Genomic DNA, 26,683 nt, shown 5'->3' on the forward strand with positions numbered 1-26,683 from the left:
GGTACCAGTTACACTGGCATACCTACAAAATATCAAATTGTAGTCCTGAGTCCCTGTCTGGCCACAGGGCAAGTGCCTGGGGATGCTATCTCTTTCCCAAGCACAGAATGAAGGCTGTATGATGAGGGTATTTGTTTTCAGGCATATTTGTTTTAGTTTCCCTCTGGTGTGGGGGGAATCAAACCTTTTGGCTAGAGGACATCTCTGCTAACCAGTGGTGTGCAAGGACCCCCCAACCTCTGTCTCTGCAGACAGTGACGGGGCCTTTCCCTTTGTGTGTAGCCATTGGTGGTGAATCTGTGTAGGGCACCAGTGCTCACACAAGCACAGGTGTTGGTCGGGCAGGCGTGGTTGGGACAGAGCCCTTGTTGGGAAGATGTGTGGCGAAACAAGTGAGCAGCTGGTGAAGCGTCTGCATGTGTGGAGGCTTTGGGGAAGGAAGGGGCTCAGCCGGTTTGGGGGAAGGACAGGGAACTGGGGCATGCTGTCCTGAGTGCTGTGCGTCCTATGAGCTGCGTGAGCCGGTACAGGCATCATGTCTGCCCAACCTAACCCCTGCTCCCCTCGCACCCGCAGTCTGTGAGTCCTGCCAGGAGTACTTCGTGGATGAGTGCCCGAACCACGGCCCCCCAGTGTTCGTGTCTGACACCCCAGTGCCCATTGGCATCCCTGACCGGGCAGCGCTGACCATCCCGCCTGGAATGGAGGTGGTGAAAGAGCCCACCGGGGAGAATGATGTGCGCTGTATGAACGAGGTGATCCCCAAAGGTCACATCTTCGGGCCGTACGAGGGGCAGATCTCTAGCCAGGACAAGTCCGCAGGATTCTTCTCGTGGCTGGTGAGTGATGTGTCTCCCCAATGAAGTGATGCCCCAGCCGTGCAGCTCAGAGCTGGGGGACTTGTGGGCCTGTGGAGCCAGACCTTAGCCATCTTTTCCCCTTCTCCGAAGATCTTCTGCTGACCCACATGGGCAGTAGGCAAACATGGACGTGCCATAATTAATAGCGGCTTAAGGGTATAGATACGTGAAAGGAGACCAGGTGCCATGGCACCTGAGTTCAGTTCACAGCTGTAGGAAGCAGGGTTTGCCTCTCCTCTCCCCCTTGCCATGTTCTTCCATCCCCACTCAACCTCGAGGGCTCCTCCAGTACCTTTCTCTGCTCTGGTCACCATTTTGAGGACAGAGGAAGGATTGTATCTAGAGATTGCAGAGCTCTGTCATGGGCCTGCAGCACTCCCTCCCAGCCCACTTGAGCAGAGCAGGTGGCCCAAGAGGCCAGGAAAGAGGAGATCCAGTCCATCAGGAACTGATCTACATGCAGACTCCAGTACCAAAACCCATATTTTTTTACCCTAGTATTACAGGCCTCGGTTAGCCTGTGAGATAGAGATGTCACTAGATCGACAGGTAGTAATTATTGTGAGAAATGAGATGTGGGACTTGAGTTATAGGTGGGGAAAAAATTGAGAGCTGCTGATATGAAATGCTGCTCACGCTTTTCTGTCTGTAAAATAAATGTGTGTCTCAGCCTTGTCCTGAAAGGGAAGTTAATCTTTTATATCTCAGGACTGTTAATTTTGTCAGCAGCATCCATAGTTCTGTGTTATGGATATTTGTACATAGGAAAGTGCCTCTTGGTCAGCTCAGAGTAGCCTCCACACACATATCCAGGGCGGCAGCCTGTAGTACTAGGAGAGCTGAGATTCATGGCGTAGAGTTTCATGTCCTGACTTAAGGCTGGAACTGAAGCAGTGATCTGAGAGTCGTAGACCTTCTTCTGTCTGGACCAGCTAGTCGACATGCTGCATCTGTTCTCTTGTTCTGCAGATCGTTGATAAGAACAACCGCTACAAATCCATCGATGGGACAGATGAAACCAAAGCAAACTGGATGAGGTGAGTCCAGTTCTCTTCTGCCTTCCCTTCAGGGGCCCTGTCTTCCAGGGAGAGGCCATCAAACACTCCTTGTTATTTTGTGTGACAGAAAAACAAACCAAAATGCCACAACCCCTTCTGTAAAGGGTGTGCTTGTGCTCTTTCAGTATTTATTGTGATGAGAATCCTTTGGAGTCAGATTCAATGAAAAGGACTAAAACAAGGATGTGTGTATGGAGGATGGCTATTTTCTGGAATGAGGACAAATGATAAAGGTGATCTTTATCTTACAAACGCTGACAGGTCTCACTCCATATTTTTTTTTTTTTTTTTTTTTTTTTTTTTTTACTTTATGTTCAAATATTTGCAAAACGCTTTGCATTATCCCCAAGGTAACATTTTATTCTGTTTGGGGTTTTTGTCCTTCCCCATTTGACAGACATTGAAAGAAGTGCTTTTTTTTTTTTTTTTCCCCTTCTCCTTTCTGGGCTTCGCTTAAAACAGTTGTCTGTGGTGGCTGTCATTGGTAGCGTCAGCTTTACTGTGTTAGGAGAAACACGGAGTGAGTTGCTGCAGCTCCAAATGCAGAAATCATGCGTGTGCTTGCGCTCCCTCTGCCGGCCCCGGGTCTCAACAGAGCAGAACCCAAATACCAGTCAGTACTGAACCAGGAGTGGGGCTGGCTCTGGTTTGTTAACTGCAGCAGTAAGGGAACATGTTTAACCATGATGCAGTGCTTCAAGTATTGGCATATATCTGCAAAATGTAGGTTGCTCTTGCAGCCTTCTGGAGGTGGAGGCAAAACACTGAAGTGTCTTGTTCGTATAGTGAGTCACCAGAATGGGACATCGCTGCATATTGTGGCCTGTCCCACATTAGGACCAATCCTGCTTTCAGGGGTGAATTTTGGAAGCGGTTGTTGTGAAGAAGGCATTTCATACAAGAGTAAAGCAGCGTGGGAATTAACTGGTTCGTTGGCCTGGATGCCTAGGATTTTCAGTTGTCACTCACTAAGGGAAGAGAGAGCGTGAAGTACAGGTAGATGCAAGACTGACCTAGCTGGTCAAAGCTGGTTGCACCACTTTTGCTCCATTTGAGTCTTCACATGGATAGCAGCTGTTCTGACACTTACGTTCATAAAGTTCAGCAAAGGATCTCATTTTTCTGTAAGAATTCCAGCCGTTACACTTGTTCGCTACTGGATGAGAGAAAATTTTGCTAGACCTGGGCTGAGGCTGGAGCTGTCACTCCAAAAAGGAGCAGTGGTACAGTGGACAGATAGGTAGGGTGACATATATCTTGAAGTAAAGACTGCAAAGTTCAAAAATCAGAGAGAGATTTTTCTGCTTAGATCTGGATCTTTATGCGATCTGGATGACAGTGAAACTGGGGGAAAACACAGTTTTGGAAAGCAGAAATCCTATGATGAACTCTTCTTCCTAGTGCCATGAATATAAACTTGATGTCTGGATTTAAATGGGCACTACTTATGGTCCCAGTACCAAAGAACAGAATGTTCTTAACTAAAATTGTATTTGCCATGGTTAAGTCTCAAGACGAGTGTGGTCTGGGCCATTCCGTACAGCCATGAAAGGCGAGGAGGTTACGGTTTTGTGGAAAGGCGATGTTTGCAACTCTCCTGGGGAAGGACCTATCAGAGGACCTGTGCAGGCTATTCCAGTCTTACTGATCTTTCTGTTTTTACTCTTGAAAATTGCTTCTAATAGCAGTATTATGTAGAGTCTGACTGACAGTTCAAGTGGAGATAGTAGTCCTCAAAAAGCCTTGGTTTTGTTTGTTAGCAGCTTTCAAACAGAGGTGCACTTGATATCCTGTGCTAGGACATTACCTGTCACGGAGACTACCCACAGAAACTGTACTTCCAGGACGCTGTAGACAGCGCTCTTTTTGTTTTTCAGATGGTGCTCTTTGCCATCACTCACAGATGGAGTGCTTTGCAAAGCAGATCTCCTCACCCTCTGGGTAGGTGGGTATGGCATGGGGAGGGCAGCTTGGGCTGACTCCTCTCTCTTCTTGTAGATCTGGCTATTGTTTTTGTTGTTTGACTACCACATCTGAGTCTATTTTCATGTTCCCACTGAGGACAATGTGTACACTGCAGCACTTGCTGGTTTAATTTCAAGTGGCTGTTTACCCAGGGCAGTGGATGACAGGGAGGAAGGAGTACGAAGCGTAGCAGATGGCATGGCAATGGTAACATCCTCTTGCCCTTCCCCTCTTCAGTCAGTCAGCCGAGACAAACTCCTAATGCTGGTAGCATGTTCTCCTAAGCTGGCCGCTGGCACAAGAATAATGCACCCTTCATCTCTGTCCAGAGTAAAGCGCTGTCATTTCTAATAGCTTATGAAACTCCATGGCTTTGACCTGCAGGGATGGGTGCAAACCTCTTCCTCTGTTTTTATTTTTCTGGGGGCTCAGGGTGACCGATTACCACAGATCGCAGCAAACCTCAAGCGAAATCGGTGCTTTCTCAGACACAAACCATAAACTGCTGCTGATGGAAGTTCTTGGGGCTTCTGAAGGATTGCACTGAACCAGCTGTTGTTTCTGGTTACTTCTGAGGAAATTCTGTTATTCAGTTGTTGGGGACCTTTAAAAAAAAAAAAAGGATCTGACCAAAAAATGAAAGTAATTCAGAAAGTCCTGGAAACATCCCTCTATGTGTATATCACTTGGCCCAGACTGAGATGCAGGATAGGAAGCACCGGCAAACTGGTGGTGCCTAACCGAATTGTTGGAGTGAAGTGCCTCATGTGTGGGGTTTCCAGGCTAGTTTTGGCCTTTATAGTCTGTATCCCTTCTTACATGTGAGTACCTGAGTTCTCAGGCTTTTGACACAGTTCAAATTCATCCTTTCCCTCAGCTCATGTGAAAAGGCTGGTGCAAGACTTCCTCACTTCTTTCTCCTTTGCCTTCTTCTCTGCCCCCTTTCCCCTCCAAACATAGTAACAAAGAGGTCATGGGGAGCAAGACTGTTTTGTATGTCTTCCTGTGTCTCCTTATAATGGAGATGTCAGCGATTTGGTCTTCATACAATAATAGAGCTTGGAAGGGAGCTCTGGTCAGGTGCTCCAATGGCCTGCTCAAAGCAGGACCAACTTAAATCAGTAGATCTTTTAAGTACCGAGCTGCTGTTTTGACTTTACAGGACCTTTTAAATAAAAAATATTAAAAAATTCAGGGTTAGTGTGGCTGCCCATGTGTTCAGGGGGAGTAGAAGCCACCAGCCTATGCACAGGTCATTTTGTTGAACTTCATAAACTGGTCTCTATTACCTTGCAGCAAGTGGAGCAAATGTTCTTATGCATTACAGAGTGAAATTTATGCAGAGCAAAAGGGATCCTAAAGTACTGTAGGACTATGACCACTGTAAAAAAAATTTTCCCCAGGGCTCTGAAGTGGTTATATGCTTTCTTCTTAGAGGCCAAGAAAAGTGGAGTCAGCTGATATCTTTGTGGGGTGATCATTAAGTGCCCGCTGTTCACATAGTTTACAACATCACGTGTGTTTCTAAAGAAATACCTGTACAGTCTTGCACTTTCAGATTGACCTGGGCTGAGGTGTGAATTTGCAGACCCAAAGCTGGGGCTCCTCTGGAGCTTGCTAAAATCCACACAGCATCCCCAGAGAGGTACTTCCAAATATCAGTGACTGCTCCTAGAGGCATCCTGCATGCTAGAGGAAATGCATGAGGGGGAAAAAGATGTCTCTGACAGTAATACTGTCTGCATTTTTATAAGGAGGAGGTTAATGTGCCTGCTGGGAGCCTAACATTAATTGAATTCGTGATTAAAACTGGCCAGAACTCATTACTCTTTGCATGGTGAATTTGCTGTTGGAATACTTAAGTTATCTTAAATAGTTTTGACCCAAGCCGTGCTGGAGCAAATGAGGGGAGACCCTGAAATCTGAATATCCAGGTCTACCACAGGTTGTCCTAAGTGCACTTGATGGGATACCCTGTCTGGGAAGAGCAAAAAGGGCTCTAATTCCCCATCGGTGCAGCTTTGCTAGTGGCAGCAGCCATGGGTTCAGCAGGGAAGAGAGGGCGCAGGTTTCCTGACCCCGCCAGCGGCTCTGAGAAGCTCTGGAGAGACTTCTGTTCTGCAAGCTCACCTCTACCCAGGGGCATTTTGCAAAATACTGTTACTCCTTTTCACCAGAGCAGCTTGTCAGCAGAGATTTGTTTCCACCACATGGAGGCACTGATGATACTGTGCAGTCGTGGGTACCTGCGGAGAATATACCTGAAGTCCAGTTTTGCTGAATGTGATAAAAATCAAACCGTAAATGTTCCCTTGCTCAATGTTCCACATAGCCTTTTCCCTCCTTCCAGTGTTCAACTAGGAGAACTCCTTTTTCCTTTTAAGTTTGGGTTGTTTTTTTTCCTTGAGGTCAGTGTAGCAAGCACTTTGCTGGCTCTCCATCATTTCATTACCATTTTCCCTAAACACTCCTCCATAAATGAAGCTCCACCAAAACAGTATCTCAAGGATACATTTACATTTGTCCCAGTGAAATGCATCTGTGCACTTAGCTCCCAGCTCTCCCTGTATGTGGCCGGTATTTGAGCAGCATTTCCTACTGGTTTTCTAGCTTTGACCAAGGTTAACAGCTTCTGACACTTACCCCGATGGAGGGCAGCAGTGTCAGTGAGATTCGTTAAACAGCAGCGTAACAGCACTAAGGAGAAACTAGAATGACATCTGACAAGGGTCACTCTGTAGGTTTTTCTTAGTTTGCAGCCCACAAGCACCTTTCACATGACAGCACCCCAGACCACCTCTCTTCCGCTGGGCCATGGCAGCGCTGAAAGGCACCCACCTCTGAGGAGGTACCAGCAGAGCCATCACAAACGTTGGGCAAATGGGAAAAATGCTGAGGCCTTTGCTTATACCAACTTTTCAGAAAGTATTTTGAGGTGGCTAAAGTTTGCCTGCGAGAGATAGGGCATTCAGCCAAGATTTGAGGATTAAATGTAGTTTTTTGGAAGAGGAGGGTCTGAGCTATCCCAGCTGGAGTTTATTCCCCTAACTGCAAAGATGCTAACAGTAGGTCCCAAATTAAATGAAACCAAAGATGCTATCTACTAGTACTACTAGCTATTACTAGCTAGTAATATTTATTACTAGCTAATATTTATTACTGGCTAGTAATATTTATTACTAGCTAGTAATATTTTATTACTAGCTAATATTTATTACTGGCTAGTAATATTTATTACTAGCTAGTAATATTTTATTACTAGCTAATATTTATTACTAGCTAGTAATAGCTAGTAGTACTAGCAGATAGCATCTTTGGTTTCATTTAATTTGGGACCATAAGCAGAAAGAAAACTAACACATGGGGAAGCCAGTAGGTTTCCCCTCCCGTGGTGTCACTTCAGAGTTACAGTTGTTAGGTGTCCTAACCATTAAGATGTCTTATTTCTTGTACGTAACATCTTAATATCATTCTTAAACATTAATTTTCTAGGCTTGTAGTGACAGATTTTTGGGGTCGTTTATATTAACATGGAAGTCTTCTACCTCAGATGAGTGTTGTGTTCTCCATCATAACTCCATGCTGATGTAGATTTCTATCTGAGAACTTCCTTTTTAAATATTAGGAACTGTATGACGTGAGCACCAAAAAGGTTGACCTCTTTCAAAAAAGTTCCCAACATCCCTGCTTTTAATTGTTTGAAGATGTGTAAAAGCAGTCTTTCGTAATGTGTAGCACTGGAATAACCATTTTGGCATTTTACTTCACTCTGCTGTAATTCAAATCAAGGCATACACTAAGTTTTCCCAGCAGTTCTGCTCCTCCGTGGCCTCTGATCCCTTCTGTGCTGTTCTGTGTGCTTATACACAGGTGTCCACTGCCCAGGCTGCGTATTATTCCCCTGTCCACGGTCCCACCTTGTTAAAGTGCAAAACTGCATGTTCATGCAGTTTGTTTTCTCCTTCCCTATTGAATAGATCTGCCGTCTTCTTTCTCCCCCCACCCCCTACCCCGAAAAAGCCCTATTTAGGACTAACGTTTTGTTTATTTTTAAAGTTTCCTTCTATTGTGGCTGGAAAAATTAACACATACACACACACCTCTTTGGACAAAACTGCTCGTGCTCAGGATGGCTGCCTCTTCTTCTCAACGGGCTGAGGCTTATAAGTTTTTTGTTTGAAGCACCAGAAACTGGGAGCAGGCTCCTGTCAGCGGCAGTGACAGCAAAGCCTGGCCGAAAAGCGAGTGGGTGGCCTCATTCCTTTTGAGAATAATAGGAAACAGCAACCACTTCTGGGTGAAACAAGAGCTTGCTGTGAAGCAGACAAACACTGGATGTGCAGTACCCCTGGTGCTGAAGAAAAGACTTTTCCTTAGGAAAAGTGAGTTGCAGAAATTGCCCATGAGTCTAGTCGAGATCTCCCTCCCTTGAAAAAAATCCAATTGATGTAGCCTCTGCATGACATCCTGCAAGTTTTAACAGAAAGGGTGGTGTAAAAGTTTCTGTTGCTTGTTGTGCCAGGCAGAACAGTAAGATATGTTTCAGGCCTCTAAATTTCCTCAAGAACCCATTTTTGAGCAATGTCACCTTAGAAGCTAATTCATCAACGTGATTGCGAGTTCTCATGTTTTTTTCTGTGCACAAACTGCAGCAAGTGATGTGAGGCTGTGCTGAAATTCTCATACGTAAGTCAGGGCATCAGATGAAGTGTAAAATTTCATTTTAACTGTAAAGCTGAGAAGGCTCCTTCACACTAGTGTTGCTTGGTGTTTTTTTTCTTAAGCTTGAAAATTGCCTCTTAAAAACAAAACGGCTGACTTTTCCTGGTGCGATTGAGGAAAACTGAGAGGTTGTTGCGGGTGGGGGGAGCTGGATCCCACCGAACTCCTCTGCCCCAGTGCCGCACTGGCCAAGTGGTTGGATGCAGGGGGATGCTTTGCGCTGATTTCCTTTTACCCAATTGTGCTTTGTGGGATGTTCAACCCAAGGAACATGGCTGAACGAAAGAGGAAGCCCAAGTTTTCCAAGGAAGAACTGGACATTCTGGTCACTGAGGTGACCCGAAATGAAGCCATGCTGTTTGGGAGGGAGACAATGCGTCTATCCCATGCTGACAGGGACAAGATCTGGGAAGGCATAGCCAGGCAGATCACATCAGTCAGCCAGGTTCCCAGATCTGTAAAAGACATTAAGCACAGATGGGACGACATGAAGAGAAGGACCAAGGACAAACTGGCATTCATGCAGAGGTCCCTCTCCAGCCCCGGCAGCACGGGGCGGCCCTCGGCCATCGTCCTGACCGCCCACGAGAGAGCCATCGAGTCGACGCTGCATTCGTCACGCCAGATGCACGGCTTCCGGAGAGCGGATCTGGACGTGGTTGACAGCCCGTCAACAAGCTGTAAGTATCATTGCCTTAACACCTTTTTGTCTTATGCTTGCATATCTCAGTTTGACACCAGAAGAGCGTTGTGTGTTTTGTGAGATGTTGGGTTGCCTGTCAAGCCAGGTCCTACTGCCGTGTTTGGTTTCAAGACAGCCTGCTCTGATGATCGTGGAGTGTTGAGGTGGATTGAGGGAAAACTGTTTCCAAGTTAAGATCATCTTCCTTATCTGTTTATCTAGTCCTTTTCCATACTGTCTTCTAAGGGTAGACATTGTTCAGATTCCACTTTCTTAATGGGTCATAAGTCTGAACTAATCCTACAAGGGAGGGAATGTCTGTAGTTGAAGTGCAACTACCTCCAGTCTATGAAAAAGAGTTTGTAAAGGATTTTCTTCATCTTGCATGCACCCCAATAAAACAGCAATGCTGTCAAGCTGAGAACCATGTGCCAGTCGCTAACGGATCACTGCATGGTAACCATCTTCCAAGAGGGATGTTGAGGGGGCTCAGTGGTCACTGGTGTTTATGCTCTGAGGCCAGGCTGCTAATGGTTTCTCACTAGTGGTCTGAAGGCTCAGCACAAGTGCTGTGAAAAAGGTAGATGATAATGACTCCCTTCTTCACTGTTTTTTAAGAAAGTACTGGCCCTGCTTTCTAAGTTAATCTTCTTACACCACAACTCTCAGACACCTTCCAGCTGCTTTTTGCAGGTGCTTTCCCCAGTTGCGTACATACGCTTTTCTTGTGTGGAGGTGCAACTTCTTGGTCTGTGAGCTTTTAGGGATACAAAGGAGAGAAAGAGGGGATAACTTCTTCGGAAGTGAGCCAACTAACACTTCATGGGTGGCACTGTCCGACCACGTTAGGTCTTCTCTCTTATCTGAAGTAATGTTGTTAGTGAGAAAGCAAGAACAAAAATCTTCAATAACTGACAAAGTGGGACTTGGTCATTCTTTGCATCTATCTTGGAAGCCAGTTGTGCTATTTCAGAGGTAAAATGAATACAGCTTGTGCAAGGAGATAGTGGGCAGTTGCAACAAGTGAAGTATCATCTCTTCTTACACTTGATGTGCCTGTACCTGTGAACTGGCACATCACTAGATATTTATGAGGCTAATGAGAACTTTCCCGTGGTGTTGTGCTTTGGTTTTGGTTTTGCACTCACCTGATTAATATAGGGTCCTGTTGCTGCTATGCCTGACTGCCTGGTTCTTTTAGTGATGCCAAGCCACATAGTGGCCTTGCAGTACAGACTTTGTGAGCAGCATATACTATGTCTATGCTTTTCTCAGCATGGAGGATGTAAGAAATGACACAGGAGCAGGGTTTTGGTGTGAGGAACCAAATGTATCAGGATATTCTGAGACTGGACCAAAGGCCAGGAGCCTTTGTCCCTCCAAAATGTTGAAGTATTCTAGCTAGTTATGGTTTTGGGGAAGGGGAGTCATTGCTATGCTACTGTCTGAAATGGATTTATCTTCTAGTAATGAACAATGCTGTGTACAGGATACCATGGCAGCTTGGATTCCTCCTCGGTTGACTGGGTTCGCCTGCTCTTCAGGCCTCTTACGGCTAAGCTTGTCACCCAGATGCTAACGTTGCAGCACGTGCATGTTGAGTTACGCATCAGGAGCTACAGGCTTGTCTCAACTGGCAGACTGGGGAGAGAGGAAAACCCTTTTTCCATGTGCTTTGAGATACCATGAAACAGAAGTCAGAGTTGTGAGGGATTTCACATTAATAATTCATGCTTCCGCTTCTGTTTAAGCTGACGAAGATGAAGAGATGCCAGGCACTTCTCGGAAACACCGCTTCTCATCGCTGCAGAGGGCCGGTGCAGGAGTCAACCAGCTCTCCGGGCCCTCCTTCCTCCACACTTCTTCCTCATCAGAGCACTCGGAAGCTACCAGCCAAAGGCAGGAAGTGCACCGTCCATCCCCGCGCACCACCTCATCCTGCAGACCCGCGCACCCCCGCACAAGGAGCCCGCCCCTCTCCAGCTTTGATCGCCAGCTTCTCCATTCCCACACGCAGCAAACAGACCTGTTCAGGCAGTTCTGCCAGGAGCTGGTGGCTATTCACAGAGACATGACAGACAGCATGCATGTCATTGGTCAGAGGATGGCTGACCTTACCAGCCAGGTTGGCCAGATGTGCCAGACCCTGTCGGAAATCCGTGATGGGGTCCAGGCTTTCCATAGGATACAGGATCCTAGTGTCATGCAGGGGTCTATTCTGCAAGCAGCTTGCTCAAAACAGCCCCCTGAGCCCAGTGCAGAGTCTAACCAAAACCCCCCAAAACAGACTCCTTCTGCACGGACTACCAGGTCACGAAAGAGAAAACACCATTTTTAGTCTGCTTTATATAAAGTAAAGAAGGGCGCCGCTTCCTGAGCTGCTGCATGCTCACGTGGCCTCTCCATGTGTATCAGTACTCTGTGGGGAAGGTCAACAGCTGCCCTAACCCATCCTTCCCCCTGCTAGCTAACAGAGCAGTATGAATTATGGCAGCTGAATAGTAGGGCTGGCCCTCTGCAACAGCAAAGAGGAATCTCAAATCTTACAGAGCTTGGGATGTAGGACATCTTTCTGTTCATAGAGAGTAGGAGTTTTCACTGGCTTCCCTGTGCTTTGCACGCTCTATAAGCTAAGAGATGCAATAGGAATCATTATCTTGATCTCTCATGCCTGTAGAACATTATTTACTGAGACAGTGTAATACAGAGCTCCCTTTGCAATCAACCCACAAATTTACCCTACTACTGCCTTCCCATCATCTTCGTGCAAATTAGTATATGCACTGTGCAGAGATACATCCTTATGGCTCTAAAGACTCTTATTGCTCATTATTTTTATCTTGCGTTCAGCAATAATGGGCAATCCAGGGCTTACTGTGACTTACGCACAGGTTTGGGGAGAGGGGTGTAAAAGCACAGCTTGTGCAGGGAAGGGAAGAAGGCATGATGCTGAGGACAGGAGGACAGATCTGAGCACTGTGCGGTTTTAGACTGCTGAGAAGGGCTGCTGTGGCACGTGCCCGGATCCTGCAGTACCACATGCACTTATATCAAAAAGTTTAATTTTTTTCTGCTCCAGTCTGAAACCCCTACCTACCCTTCACAATTGCAGTTAAAATACAATTATTTCATAATATGACAACATTTAAAGAGAATTGTATCATATTATTTTCTTGCATGTTATAATCTTCAGTTTTGAACCACCGCACCCTCTTCAAAATGTGAGAGACTGCACAGAAACAAGGAAAGATACAGGGCCTGCTCCTGACCTCGGGAACAGTTTGGTTTTGTGTCGCTGCAATTCTGTCAATTTGAGTACAGTTACTTTGCACTTACTCAGTGTTATTTAGGGTGGGATCTGTACTGTGTTCTCCTATTGTGAAGAGTTTACAATCTAAATTCACAGCTCTGTAGGTTAAAATCTTAGACATGTTGGTTTTGTACTGCTTTCTTTCCCCATACAGACGCAAGAAAGAACTGTGTTACAACATTTGAATTGCTTTAGTGCTGCATAAAGTTTCCATGTATAACCCTGATTCTGAAACTAGGCTTAATAATGTCACCTCAGGTGGTAACATATATGTGGCAGCTTTTTTACAACATGTCTGTCTTCTGCTTGATTTGCACATCTGCACCTACCATGCTGCCCCCATCTCTGGAAAAATCTGGACCATTATCATGTCATGTTTCAGCAGGGAAAAGGGCCAAGGTATTACCCACGCACAGTTAGCATTCTGCTGCTCTCCGGACTGTCCTATTGTATGTAGAGGTGGGTTGCAGGAAACTATTCAAGTTAGTATGAATGCCTGTCGTCATGCCATGTCTGGGCTACAGACTTGCCGAAAAGTTGTATAAACTTCAGCGGAAATTGAACATAGGCAGCGCAGTATAGCAGAAGGATGGCTTGTTTTCTATGATCTTGAAGGATCTTTAATCTGTCTGGCCTGCCCTTTGAAAGTATAGTGCACTAGCTTCTCTTCTGGAAAGCTCACTGTATGTCTGCTGTGTCAGGCATTCCTGACGTGCTTTTCCTTTTTTCTTTTTAATTGTTCTGTAAATCTAATTCAAGTAATTTATTTTTAGTGGTGCGGTAAAAGGCCCTTGCTCAAGGAAGCAGAGGTCTGGCAAGGAGAAAAACCTCCTTTCTGAGGAATGACCCACGCTGGTTTCATGCAGAAGACGTTCTTTGTAGTGCTGGTGCCAGACCAGGGCAGTACTCACTCACCTTCCTCTGAGAATGTCATTTTACTTCTGTTGTAACATTTGTATTCTGCAAACGTCACAGTCTCTCTTCAGTTGAAGGGTAGATTGGGAAATCTGGTAGAAGTGGATCTAATTTATGAATCACAGAGAACCGAAAAAATGGAGATATGTTTTAAAGGCTTTCTGAGTCAATACAGTGCTGCTGCTATATATTAGAAGTAGTATTTTATATTTTTATAATATTTGGTCCCTGCTAGTGTTCTCCCACGGCTATACTGATAGGATTAGCTCCTCTGATGTTGTCCAGGGGTATCCCTTCCGGGGAACCCTCAGGTCTGCAGAGGAGGAGACTCCTGCAGGTGCTGGGCACTGGGGGGAGTTGGCATCATTGCTGCCATCAGTTTGCCCACACAGATGTATTCAGAGAGAGAACCCCGTTGTCCTGGCGCAGGATGCGCAGTCTTCAATGCAAACTGCCAAAGGCTGGGCTCTGGTCAGGAGAAAGTACTTTATACTATAAACTGCCTGATGTCTCCCCCAGTTTCCTCTGTGGACTATTACAGATTGGCCCAGATCTGGGGACGTATCTCCTGCCCTGTGTAGACCCCTCGGTGGAGTGGCTTTTCTGTACTGGCTCACAAAGGATACTTCGTCCTGCACCCATCATGTTAACTGGCTGTTGAAGTAAGTGCCCGTGTCAAAGCAAACTGCTGTGCTCAACCCCAGTGTCTCCATGTCTTGTACATGCTGAAAAAATTCTCTCTTTAAAAGTATTTTTGTTAAGAATGCAATAAATATATAACACTTTTAACACAGCTGTTGTTGAGTCATTTGTTTCTCTCATAATTTTTGCCTGAACTGGTAACAAGCCTGTCACAGATGCTGGGTCTCCTGGAGGCACTTGGCATCAGAGAGCTGAGGCAGGGTTTGCGGGTATGGCACCCCATGGGCTGGTGGCAGCTCTCTTGCGCAGGATCTCCTGCCTTGGCTCTGTGCCTAACGTTGATTTGGGAAAGTCCAGTGGCCTTTTCCCTGCGGTGCTCTGCCCTGGCAGGGCGTCAGCGGAGCACCCCCAGGGCCAGCTGGAGGGTGAGCAGCGGAGGGTCCAGCAGGCAGGGGGGAGGCATGGGGCAAATCCTCAGCGGGGGGGGCGGAAGCCTGAGCCTCCCTCCAGCTGCAGGGCTCTCCTTCATCCTCACTGTCTCTCCTGGCTGCTCCGTTCCCCTCCTGGGGAGGAATGGTCCCGGCTGCCAAAAAATACCTTGACGTTTTTCTGGGCATGCTCACTGGGCCATCCTAAAACTTGGCAATTTGGTATCCTGAGTGGGCTGTGGAGACGAAGATGTTTTTTTGCTGCTAGCTAGAAAGGCTATGGGAAAAGTGGCCCTGTGGAGCAAGGAGCTGTGCCTCCAACAGCCATGGGGTTGATCCAAGCCCCAATAGCTGCAAATAGGTTATAAATGGTCTCCATTGGTGCAATGGCTGGTCCTGAGTAGCCTGGGCAGGATCTGTGGTGGTCTTGAGCCTGGCTCGTCCCAGGGACTGAGCAGGACATGAAATGACCTATTTGCAGCCGGTGGCAATGCCTGTCTGCAGGAACAGGAGCGGCTCTGGGTGGCTGGGTCTGCCCCAATGGCAGTCCCAACCCTGCTCTTCCTCTGGGGATTGCGGTCCCTTGGGAGACCTGCTATGCAAGCGGGGCCATGCCCATCTGCACGCAGTGCTTGTGTCAGCCTAGCCTGCCTGTCCTGGGCATCTAAACTGAGGTGGCCGCCTTGCCTCAATTCAGCTTGAGTGTTTGGCAACAGGAGGGAGACTGCCCGCTTTCCAGCCTTCACAGGAAGGGTTGCTCAGGACGTGAGCGCTTCAGCCTCGGGAAGATACGTCAGTGAAGGCAGACTGGTACAATCTCTTCTCTCCTGAGCAGGCAGTTTGTGCCCCTGCCTCGCCAAGCAGGCTGCTGTTTTGTGGATTGACTTCCTCTGTCCTTGGGAAAGCACCTGCCTCTAACCCGTGGTATGCAGCAGCATGAGGTGTCTTAGACCGACAGGTGGAATTTGGGTTTTATGCAATCCTTTGTAACCTATGTATGTCATTTGTGCCCCTGGGGTCGCTGGAGCCGGCGCTGGGCAGTGCTGGTTCGAAAGTGGTTCATTTATGTGGATGATCTCCATTTACGTTACATTTACGTTACCTCAGGGAAGTATTGCAGATGTAAAGCTTCCTCTCGGAGCATAAACCAGTTACTAGCTGCCAGCAGCTGTGAAGAAACATGTTTGTGACTGGATTATTCCACAACTGTCTGTTAAGGGCTTTCTTCACATCTCCTGGTGAAATCGGCAGCGCCGGTCGCTGCAGGACGCTGGATAGGAGCGGGCGGCTTGGGCAGCATGCTGCAGGGCTGCAGCAGTGCTGCAGGGCTGCAGCAATACTGCAGCTCACACCCTCCAGCCTGCGCTCTCCCAGCTCCGCGCCATGCCGGGAGGCATCCAGAGCCGCAGGATGCGGGCAGCAGAGAAGAAGGACACTCAGGCAGAAACTTGGTGGGGTTTACAGGCAGGAGAGCGAACAGGAAAAGCATGCTCATGCTTAATAAAGTACTTCGTAATAAAAGTGAGCCTTGGTGAGAATAGTTAACCAGGCTCTCCCCTTTCCACACAAAGTTGTGTTTTAGAGAATTTTCTAAATCTTGCTGTCAAATGCAGTTTGTGGGGAATGCACTGGACCATCCTGCCACTGCCCCATGAATTCCTCAGTGCTACTGGCTATGGGCATGTGAGTCCTGTATGTTGTATTAAGGAGCTGTGAGTGACTTGGGTGTGATAAATCTCTGCAGTTAACCGGGCTCCTTTGCAGGGGCAGCTCCGGCTGATGTTTGGGCAGCGGGATGCAGAGCGGCCACAGGGGCTCTGCTTAGCTGGCGCTAGGAAGCATCCTGGCATTTTGCTTGGACTGGGGAGGGATCTCCTGTGCTGCAGGGCATCAGACTGACCACAGCACATTGGTTTATTTCAAGGGTTATGTATCTCATGGCTGTCTGAATGCCTGATACACCTTCTGTGGAGTGATTGCTAACACCCAGAAGTGGCAGCCTGGCAGCACTAGCTGTGTGCCGTTGCAGGACCTCCTTCCCGCCACGCTGGTCCAGGCCTCCGTTCCTCCGCAAATACACAAACTGGTAGTTTAAAAGTTCCTTTGTTTTGTGATCAAAAGTAAAATAAGGGTTAACAAAAGCCAATGTTCAGCTAATTTTGGCAGTGCCAGAGCCTGCTGTTTAAATAATTACTGAAGATTGCAGAGCATCCTGTGTAGCACACGTTAGGAAAAATAGAGCTGATTGCAGGCACATGCACAGTTGCTTAATATTAAAATCAGAATTGCTGGAGCCTCGGGCAGTCTGAGACACTGCAGACTTGTTTTCTGTGTTTTGCGGGAAGTTTCTCCAAGTTTGTGACCTTATGTGTGTGGGTTGGTGTGATCACATGCAGGTGGGCTTGCGTCTTTATCTGTGCATGCACATGGCCAGAGAAGGGGAGAGTGTTCAAGGCAAAATTGACAGATTTCTTAAGCTGAAGAAATACCTGTGAGCTATAAGGGAACTTTTGGGCAAGGACTAGTAGCAGCAGGTGTCAGAGGAGCCATATGCCGCTCACCTTTGTTAATGTTACTGTGCCAGGAGTGCTGAATAATAGAGGCAAATGGCATAAGAGAAGAAAAACTTTTAGCTGTGAACTGTTCAGATCTGCTCTCAGGTCTGTACGTACTGTGACAGGGTCTCCTCCTGGTCCTGAGTGGGTGTTACGAGCTCATGTTGGTGGCAGCTGGAACCGGTATTATCAAGCCTTTTCCATGTCCTCTGGCAAGAACACGGGGAGTATGAAAGCAAATAATATGATCCTAGTTATAGATCTCTGTCTTACCAAGTTGCACAGAGGGCCAGTTGTTTAGAATGTGAATTAATACATTTCCGTTGAGCTGAAATTTAGCTGTTTTAAGTCAGGAAAACAAACCCCGTGCCCAGAAAGCAATCTTTCTGTCAGCACTGCCAGGAGATCCCCACAATGTGGTGCTGGGCTTTCCTGAGACTTGCAGGGCTGTTTGTATTTTTATGTCATACGCTGCTGAATGCCCAAGTGCAAAACCTTCCAGTACTGGCATGTCCTTGGTTTCCTTTTGGACAACCAGCGAATACCCCCATGCACATTAGGTGTCCCTGTTTCTGCCCTGAGTATCTCAATTCTGCTTGTCCGAGAAGAGAGAAGCAAGGAAATCTGGATTCTGCTAAAAAGAAAGATGGTGGTTTTGGGAAAGAGACAGGCAGAGGGTTTTGGATGCTCCTGAGAACAAAGGAGAGGGCCCTGGGATATGAAGCGATGGTGGGGAATCCAGAAGTCCTTGTTTCCATCACTAGGCAAAGAAATTTCTGCCCGTGAGAGTCTGTGTCACCATTACTGACAGAGATACTGCTTCAGATTGGATGTACATTGCTGTCATCCCTTCCACAGCAGAAATGGACCCACTGACTTAGTGTTCCCTGGGTGTCCATGCTCGTTGTCCTGTATCTCTGGCAATTTGCGCACCATTACTTAAAACTCCATGCTTTCCAGTCTGGCTGTGTTGATGGCTCTCTCTGAAGGTCATTCTGGCTTCATTGTGGTTGTCATTCTGGTGCAAGGGGGGGCACAGGAAAAAAGTTTGTGCTTCACACCTGCCTTGTCACCTCACCCTCAGGTACGTGATCATCTCCCGGGAGGAGAGGGAGCAGAACCTGATGGCCTTCCAGCACAGCGAGAGGATTTACTTCCGTGCCTGCCGTGACATCCGCCCTGGGGAGAAGCTGCGGGTCTGGTACAGTGAGGATTACATGAAGCGGTTGCATAGTATGTCCCAGGAGACCATCAATAGAAATCTCACAAGCGGTGAGTCCCCTCCCTTTCCACCCTCTCCCCCGATCCCCTTGGGCTGCCACACTTGTTGGACCAAGTGTGGTGGGTGAAGTAGCTGATGCACAGGCTGTGCAAGGAGAGCTGCATTTCTAGAAGCAGAGCACCTCTGGATGAGAGTTCTGCGTGGCGTGGATGGATGGGTGTACAAGAAGAATAATGTAACCACTGTCATGGAGATCATGAAAGAAAGATTGTGCTGTGTTGTGTCATGTCATGTGTCGTGTTGTGTCATGTCGTGTGTGTGCTGCAAGGGCCTGATGCAAAGCCCAGGGATCACAGACCTCCTCTGTCACAAGGCTTTCTGGCCTGAAGATTGCCAAGCTGGTGGTCCTACAGACAGGCATTAGGTTTTTCTTCTGAACATGCTGCTTTGTCTGGCTCCTGTGAGCAGCCCGTTTGAGGGAGCTCCAGCTGATTTTGTATGCATATGAAAGATTTCCTTGGTGTGTTTGTATGTCCATTTTCCTCGCTTAATTTATCTCCTCTTTCTTCAGAAAGATAATTTGGGATCAGCGCGACATCAGCTAGAGACTCCTTAGTCTCACAACCTTAGAGTGCATATACAACGTACAGGAGGCTTTGTACTTGTCAGACTGATTCTTCCCTGGATAAAAATTGTTATCTTATCTTAAGAGTAGCCATGCTGGAACAAACCCGGTGGTCCTTTAGGTCAGTGTAATGTCAGCTTTAGAGGAAGGCAAAAACTCTTAATGCATCTGTTCATCTATACAATGCTGAGACCTGAAGTTAATTAAGGGCATTTCTTTCCAGGCCTAGCCACAGAATGGCAGGGCCTCAGAGGGGCAGCCACACTAAATATAACTTTCTAATTAAGATTCCCATGTATATTATTGCACAGCTGCTGTTGCTGCCTTGACTTGGTAAAAGGTGTCTCCTCTTTAATCATGGGGTGGACAAGATGTCCTGAAAAAGCTGGTTATCATCCGTCACCTTGGAGTTATTATGCACTTGCAGTGTTACATCTTGATGGCTGTACTTGGGCAATTCCCACTTCTGAATTAACATCGGTGTGAATGTGCTTTTTTATGTTAATAAACATCACTGAGTGATTAGGTACAGGTTGCAGTGATTTTGCTGCATCCCATGCACACATTAGTTGTCCAGATGGCCTAGTACTTTCTGAAAGTATGGCAAGAGAAAGACTATGCCCTTGGAGCAGTTGCTCTGGAGGGGAACCAAGGCTACGAATGATTGCCCTGCCATACGACATGCCTTTAGTCATGTTTTGTCATGGTATCATGGTTTGCGTAAGCTGAAACGGTAACTCACAGCCTGCTCTGTGCTACGAGTGTGGTGAAGATCTGCCTCTGGGCTTCTCAGGACCCGCCATAGCCTACCACACACTCAGGTAGAAACCCATGCGGCTGCAAAGACCATCCTAGAAACCCCCTGATGTCTTGGTGAGCTCATCCTGCGGCAAGCTGGGCTCAGCCTGCGTTCGCAAAAGGGGCGCAGAGACATTGTTAAAACGGAGCATCACTTGGGCCATTGCTAGACTTGCAAGACATCACAGCCTCAGCTGGGAGGGCACTGGAAGGCGATCAGGGAGCGGCACCAAAATCTGTTGAGCCACTTTCTATTTAAAAGGTTTCAAATCCCTGCAGATGACCCTGTCGAGTGAAGTGGCACACTTTATTAACTCTCAGAAAAATAACATGGTTCCTGGGTTTTGTTTCTGTCGGTAGTTTCTGACCTGCCTCATCAATGGAGTTGAGACCAATAATATGAGGGATCGTCTTGTGATTTCTAGATTGTCTATAGGGCTGAACCACTCCGTTGGTTGGGGGAAAAACTCACCGAAAAAGAAGAAGAATCCATTCTCTAAATCCCTACCTCTGCCAGTAGTCGTTATAGTCCATAATGTGGGAAATACTAAGACAGAGACTCAAAGCTTTGCCCGTAGAAATTCTCGTCAATGTGTTGAAAATGAGATCTGTTGTTACGGATTCACTCAAGAAGTGGCTGGGTTTGCCAGCCAGCATCAAAACCCAGTGCAAAATCCCTGCCATTCGGGCCAGCCCTTTTTACGGTGCCTTACTCTTAACTGTTTCGAGTCTTGCATCTTTTCTGCATTCTTAGCATTGCTCTCCTTAGAGAGGGAATGGTAGCTTTTGCTCCGTAACTCTTATGAAAGCATGAATACACTTTAAAAGCAAACAAAACCAAAAATCAGCATAAAGCAGCGTCTTGTTTGGGAAGCCATCAATGCTTGAAGTTATTTACAAGATAGAAGAATGATGGAAATTGAGCCAAACCTATCGTCTTTTGAATTTCCAGGTAAGGAAATCTGGCTATTCCCTTTATTTTAAGCAATTAATAATTTGTATGAGGTTGCTTTTATTATTGTTTTTTTTTTAATCACTGAATGGCCACACTCTTAGACTCCACCGGGACGAGCTAGATGTCCCATCCTTGGAGGGCATTCACCCGTTGTAGCTCAGTTGACAATGAGTACCTTGGGGTTTAAGAGTGCAAGTTATTTTTACTTGGAGCAGCCTCCAAACTGAACGAGAGTAAAGGGGCTTGCAAACTTTGTGCCGTGTTGTGCACAGATGCTGGGGTTGTCATGAAACGGTCCGAATCTCTCGCTGCACTGCTGTACACTTGATACCTTTTACCAAGTCAAAACAGGCACAGGTCTTCCAGCCAGCCGAAACAGCGCTTGGGCTCTGGGCATTAGGTTCCACTGCAATCAGTCATTCACCTCGTAGTCATTCACCTTGTAGTCCTCTTCCAGCGCAGGTTGGTTATACCTTTAGGTTAAACAAGCTGCCTGTAGTTTCTCTTCTCTTTAAAGTGTGTGGGTCCTACTCCGCTGTGGCTACCCAGGACTGTCTCTGTTTTTGCAGACGTGCCCATTAGCAGGGCTCCTCCTCTCGCGAGCCTCGGTTTCCACTGAGTTGTGTCAGTTCCCTGGTTTGTAACGCAACGTGCAGACCTGCAGGGATTCAGCCTGCCTTTTTGTTCTTTTTTCATTTGAGTTTTAGATTGAGGGATGTTGCTCGGTTCCCGGTGATAATCCCCACCCCTCGTTTTCCTTTCCAGGAGACAAAAAGTTGCAGAGGGAAAAGTTAGAAAAGAATGTGGAAAATCAAGAGGATGTGAGGGGGCCGCTCCAGCTCATCACCTTAAAGCAAGGGAAGAGCCCCTACAAGCGCAGCTGTGACGAGGGGGAATCCCACCCCCAAACAAAGAAAAAAAAGATTGACCTCATCTTCAAAGATGTCCTGGAGGCTTCCTTGGAGTCCGCCAAATTTGAAGAGAACCAGTTAGCAACGAGTACACCGCTTTCCATCAGAAAAGCATCTAAATACCAGGCTGAAGACATCTTTGAGAGGTGTGGCGGTGCCATGCAGCACGGCTCCCTGAACCTCAGCAGAAACCGGAGTGAGGGGGAATGGAAGGTCCCCCATGGTTCCTCTTTCAGCTCAGCCAAAGAGGTGGGCATCCTTGAAGATGAGGAAGAAGAGCCGCTGTCACTCAAAGCAGACAGCCCGACTGAGCTGTCACTGGCCTCTGCACAAGGCAACTCCCACGAAATCCCCACCACCTCCTTCTGCCCCAACTGCATCCGGCTGAAGAAGAAGATCCGGGAGCTGCAGGCCGAGTTAGACATGCTGAGATCTGGGAAGTTACCCGAGCCACCTGTGCTAGCGCCCCAGGTACCCGAGCTCCAAGAGTTCTCGGACCCCACAGGTAAGCCTTGCCGAGTAACAGCGTTCTCCAAACCCTGCCTAAGGAGAGTAGTGAGATGCCTGTGTGCTGTGTACCCATCTAAAGTGTTTTGCTCTGAGTATTCAGGTGAACATGTGGTTCCATGGAGGGTTTGTTGTCAGGTTTTGTGACTGGGTGGGCCAGGAGCTGACACAGGTGTGGGCACAGTGGAAAACACTGTCTGGGAAAGACTCTGTATGACAACTTGCTCTATTTGTTGCCGTTGTAATCGATAATGCACTGCCAATAAAAAAGACATTCCATTGCAGACAGTTTGTTTGCTGTATTTTTGATGCATTCTCTTTCAGCGGAAGCCCCTCCACAGTGCCTCACATGCTACCAAGAAAGTCTGAATGACTCTGTGGTAACAATGAAATGTGTGTTCTTTGTGTATGAAATGATGTCCCGCTGTGTCCCTTGTTGGAAAGCCCTCTCTGTTTCTTCCACTGCCTTAGCACAACCATGTGTCCCTTTCTGAAGATACATTTCATTTCCTCCAGGAACGTGCTGTCGAGCAGCTAGGAGCCTTCACCAAAGGGAATATTTGGGTCACATCATGTATTGTGCAAGTGGCCAGGATATAATGTCCTTTCTTGCTGTCCATTATGGCATTGGAGACAAAATTCATATGCAGTTCATATGCAGAAACATTGATTTATTTTCCCTTCAAAGCCATGACTGAAATTCTACCCATAGTGCACTGTGGGCAGGAGAGGGCAGGTTGTGGCCAGCTCATCAGGCAATGCTCTGCTGTCACCAGTAGGATGCTTCTTTAGCTCAGCAACTTTGTAAATACCATATTTTTTTCCTTTTTTTTTTTTTTCTTACAGCTTCAGAAAGCATCATTTCTGTTCCCACCATCATGGAGGATGATGACCAAGAGGTGGATTCTGCTGATGAATCCGTTTCCAATGACATGATTGCTGCTACAGACGAGCCTTCCAAGATGTCTTCTGCAACGGGCCGGAGGATACGGCGGTTCAAGCAAGAGTGGCTTAAAAAATTTTGGTTTCTGCGGTACTCCCCAACATTGAATGAAATGTGGTGCCATGTCTGTAGGCAGTACACAGTGCAATCCTCTCGGACTTCAGCCTTCATCATTGGCTCAAAGCAGTTCAAGATACACACAATAAAGCTTCACAGCCAGAGCAACCTCCACAAGAAGTGCCTGCAGCTTTACAAGCTCAGGATGCACCCAGAGAAGACAGAAGAGATGTGCCGAAATATGACCCTGCTCTTCAATACAGCCTACCACTTGGCCCTGGAGGGCAGACCCTACTACGACTTTCGGCCTCTGGCAGAACTACTGAGAAAGTGTGAACTCAAGGTGGTGGATCAATACATGAATGAGGGAGACTGCCAAATCTTAATCCACCATATCGCCCGGGCTCTTCGAGAGGACCTGGTTGAACGCATCCGACAGTCTCCTTTCCTCAGCATCATTCTGGACGGGCAGAGCGATGACTTGCTTGCAGACACAGTTGCGGTTTATGTACAGTACACAAGCAGTGATGGGCCTCCGGCAACTGAATTCCTGTCTCTTCAGGAACTGGGCTTTTCTACAACAGACAGTTACCTCCAAGCGTTAGACAGGGCTTTTTCCAGCCTGGGAATACGATTGCAGGATGAGAAGCCGACTATTGGCTTGGGAGTCGATGGTGCTAACATTACTGCCAGCCTGAGAGCCAACTTGTTCATGACAATCAGAAAGACCTTGCCCTGGCTTCTCTGCCTGCCCTTTATGGTGCACAGGCCCCACTTGGAAATTTTGGATGCAATCAGCGGGAAGGAACTGCCATGCCTGGAGGAGCTAGAAAACAATTTGAAGCAACTGCTCAGTTTCTATCGTTACTCTCCCCGACTCATGTGCGAGTTGAGGGTCACTGCTGCCACTCTGTGCGAGGAGACCGAGTTCTTGGGGGACATTCGAGCAGTGAAGTGGATCATTGGGGAGCAGAATGTGCTCAACGCTCTAATCAAGGACTACCTTGAGGTTGTGGCCCATCTCAAAGACGTCAGCGGCCAGACCCAAAGGGCTGATGCTTCCGCCATTGCCTTGGCCCTCCTGCAGTTTCTGATGGACTACCAGTCGATTAAACTCATCTACTTCCTGCTGGATGTGATTGCTGTGCTTTCACGCCTCGCCTACGTCTTCCAAGGGGAGTACCTTCTTGTGTCACAGGTGGACGATAAAATAGAGGAGGCCATCCAGGAGATCAGCCGGCTAGCAGACTCGCCTGGGGAGTACTTGCAGGAATTTGAGGAAAACTTCCGTGAAAGCTTTAATGGCATTGCTGTGAAAAACCTACGGGTGGCTGAAGCCAAATTCCAGTCGATCAGAGAAAAGATCTGCCAGAAAACCCAGGTGATCCTAGCCCAAAGGTTCGATTCCCGTAGCCGGACATTTGTGAAGGCCTGTCAGGTATTTGACCTCGCAGCTTGGCCCAGAAGCACTGATGAGCTCATGAGCTATGGGAAGGAGGATATGGTACAAATATTTGAACACCTGGAGACGGTCCCATCATTTTCCAGAGAGGTTTGCAGAGAGGGGATGGACACCCGAGGGAGTCTGCTGATGGAGTGGCGAGAACTCAAGGTGGATTATTATACCAAAAACGGTTTTAAAGACTTGCTCAGTCACATTTGTAAATACAAACAGAGATTCCCCCTCCTAAATAAAATAGTTCAGATCCTCAAAGTCCTTCCCACCTCATCGGCCTGCTGTGAGAAGGGGCGCAGCGCCCTGCAGAGAGTGCGCAAAAACAACCGCTCTCGGCTCACGCTGGAGCAGCTCAGTGATCTTTTGATGATTGCTGTTAACGGGCCGCCCATTGCCAACTTCGATTGCAAAAGGGCGCTAGATAGTTGGTTCGAGGAGAAGTCGGGCAATAGTTACGCACTGTCAGCCGAAATGCTGAGCAGGATGTCGTCTCTTGATCAGAAGCCGATGTTGCAGAGCATGGACCATGGCTCTGAGTTTTACCCCGATATTTAGGAAGGAATGCCTCAGATCAGAAAGCTGTTGAATAATTTTTTTAATCTATACTCTAAACTTTGATATATTATATAAAATATATATATTATATATATTAAGGAAAAACCCACACTGAAAATTTAAAAGTTAAGACGATGTGCGTCTGATAGAAGCTAAGCAGAATTTTAAAGATTGAGACAATGTTTAGACATTTACTGGTGTCTCCAACCATGGCAGCTGCAGTGTAGGTGGCAACATTTCATTCTTTAGAAGCATGTGCTGGGGCCATACTCTACATGTTCAAACCTAATGATCTATAAGCTAGACGACGGGTCTTTGTCAGCCTCATCCTCCCAGCGGTTTCCTTTGTATGTGTGTTGTCGGTTTGTTGGGTTGTTTTTTGTGTTGTTTTGTTTTGGGGTTGGTTGTTTGTTTTTTTCCCCCTCAGTTTTAATCTCTGCCTCTCTTTCTGTTGTTCAGTCCAGTTACTGAGCCATTTGAGCCTTTTGTTGACGACCGTCAGATTTCTGATTTCCGACAGAGCATCCCGTGCGTTTATGTTGCCCCTGGCTCTCCAGCTCCACCCAGTTCTCTTCGCTCGAGTGGGAGCTTTCTTCACTCACAGAGATTACTGGCAGGAGGGGAAGGCTGGGGGCATGGTTTGGGGTTTTTCTTCTAATTTAGAAACAAATGCCTCCACTAAACTGTGATGCCCCTTTCTCAGTTCTCCCTACTTTTGGGCTGTAGAGTAATACTTGGCTTTCAGCTCCTTTTATGATAACCGTAGTACCAGTCTATCATACATATATTATAACATGATGTCATGTGCAGACTATAAAATAGCGAAATAGAGAAGGCAGGGGGAAATTTTTGCATTTATATTTTTATATTGTAGGAGATAAAAATATATATATATACAACTATTCATTCAAAACCAGGGCTGCTGTGGAAGCTAGACAGCCAATGAGTCAAGAGCCATCTCTGGGCGGAGATTCAAAGGCTTAAAAAATTATATTCTAATTTACCTTATTTATACTATGTCTTTATAATCCTAGATTGTTGTGGGTTTTTTTGTTTTGTTTTGTTTTGTTTTGTTTTGTTTGGAATGACTGAAAGAAAAACCTGCTGCGGTTTGGTGGCAGGAGCTATCAATGCAAGATTATCTTGGATTATATTCATGTGATGATGTCCTACAAAGGTTCACGTATTCTCTTGTGACCAAGGTAACATGTTCCACAGCACAGCAGACTGATGACAGCAGGAAGAAGGGATGCTCTGCTTCTTCCTGCGAAATATTTCTTCCTTTCTTGAAGGGATGCGAAGTCCAGCTGAAATGTGAATGGGGGATTTGCACCTTCCATCACAAAGGATTGTTCTGTGGGCTTGGGGTTCTTCTTTGTTTTATTCTTTTAAAGTAAATGAGCTCCAGGCATTCACACAGTATCACTTCAGGTTAGAAAAGCAAAAAAAAAAAAAACCTCAACCAAAAAAAAAACAAAAACAAAACCGCAAACAAAAAAGGTGCAAAAACTCCACAG

At 46.9% G+C, this 26,683-nt stretch overlaps 2 protein-coding genes across 7 annotated transcripts in view; both read left to right on the forward strand.

Moving 5' to 3' along the window:
- Nucleotides 1-26,683, forward strand: part of PRDM11 (PR/SET domain 11) — a 51,984-nt gene that overhangs the window by 19,408 nt on the left and 5,893 nt on the right. For 2 of the 6 annotated variants that reach the window (XM_076344433.1, XM_076344432.1), the window contains exons 4-8: nt 577-839; nt 1,830-1,897; nt 18,222-18,409; nt 21,503-22,153; nt 23,002-25,290. In XM_076344433.1, coding sequence (XP_076200548.1) covers nt 577-839; nt 1,830-1,897; nt 18,222-18,409; nt 21,503-22,153; nt 23,002-25,166 — 3,335 coding nt within the window. In that variant the 3' untranslated portion in view covers nt 25,167-25,290. Of the gene's footprint in view, nt 1-576; nt 840-1,829; nt 1,898-18,221; nt 18,410-20,620; nt 20,735-21,502; nt 22,154-23,001; nt 25,297-26,683 lie in introns of those variants that run through there. The other 4 variants (XM_076344435.1, XM_076344434.1, XM_076344436.1 and 1 more) reach the window with 4 other exon arrangements.
- On the forward strand, nt 1,836-14,299 carry LOC143163311 (uncharacterized). Its single transcript, XM_076344438.1, has 4 exons — nt 1,836-1,897; nt 3,796-3,863; nt 8,873-9,285; nt 11,039-14,299. The coding sequence occupies exons 2-4, from the start codon at nt 3,796-3,798 to the stop codon at nt 11,623-11,625; spliced, it is 1,068 nt and encodes a 355-aa protein (XP_076200553.1). The 5' UTR covers nt 1,836-1,897; the 3' UTR covers nt 11,626-14,299.

The sequence above is a fragment of the Aptenodytes patagonicus genome, chromosome 7 (genome assembly GCF_965638725.1).
Source record: "Aptenodytes patagonicus chromosome 7, bAptPat1.pri.cur, whole genome shotgun sequence".
Classification (NCBI taxonomy): domain Eukaryota; kingdom Metazoa; phylum Chordata; class Aves; order Sphenisciformes; family Spheniscidae; genus Aptenodytes; species Aptenodytes patagonicus.

Coding starts and splice junctions, on each gene's coding strand:
- LOC143163311 (XM_076344438.1), top strand. CDS start 3,796: ATGGTGCTCTTTGCCATCACTCACAGATGGAGTGCTTTGCAAAGCAGA. Junction 3,864..8,872: donor TCTCCTCACCCTCTGGGTAG/GTGGGTATGGCA, acceptor GTTCAACCCAAG/GAACATGGCTGAACGAAAGA. Junction 9,286..11,038: donor TGACAGCCCGTCAACAAGCT/GTAAGTATCATT, acceptor CTTCTGTTTAAG/CTGACGAAGATGAAGAGATG.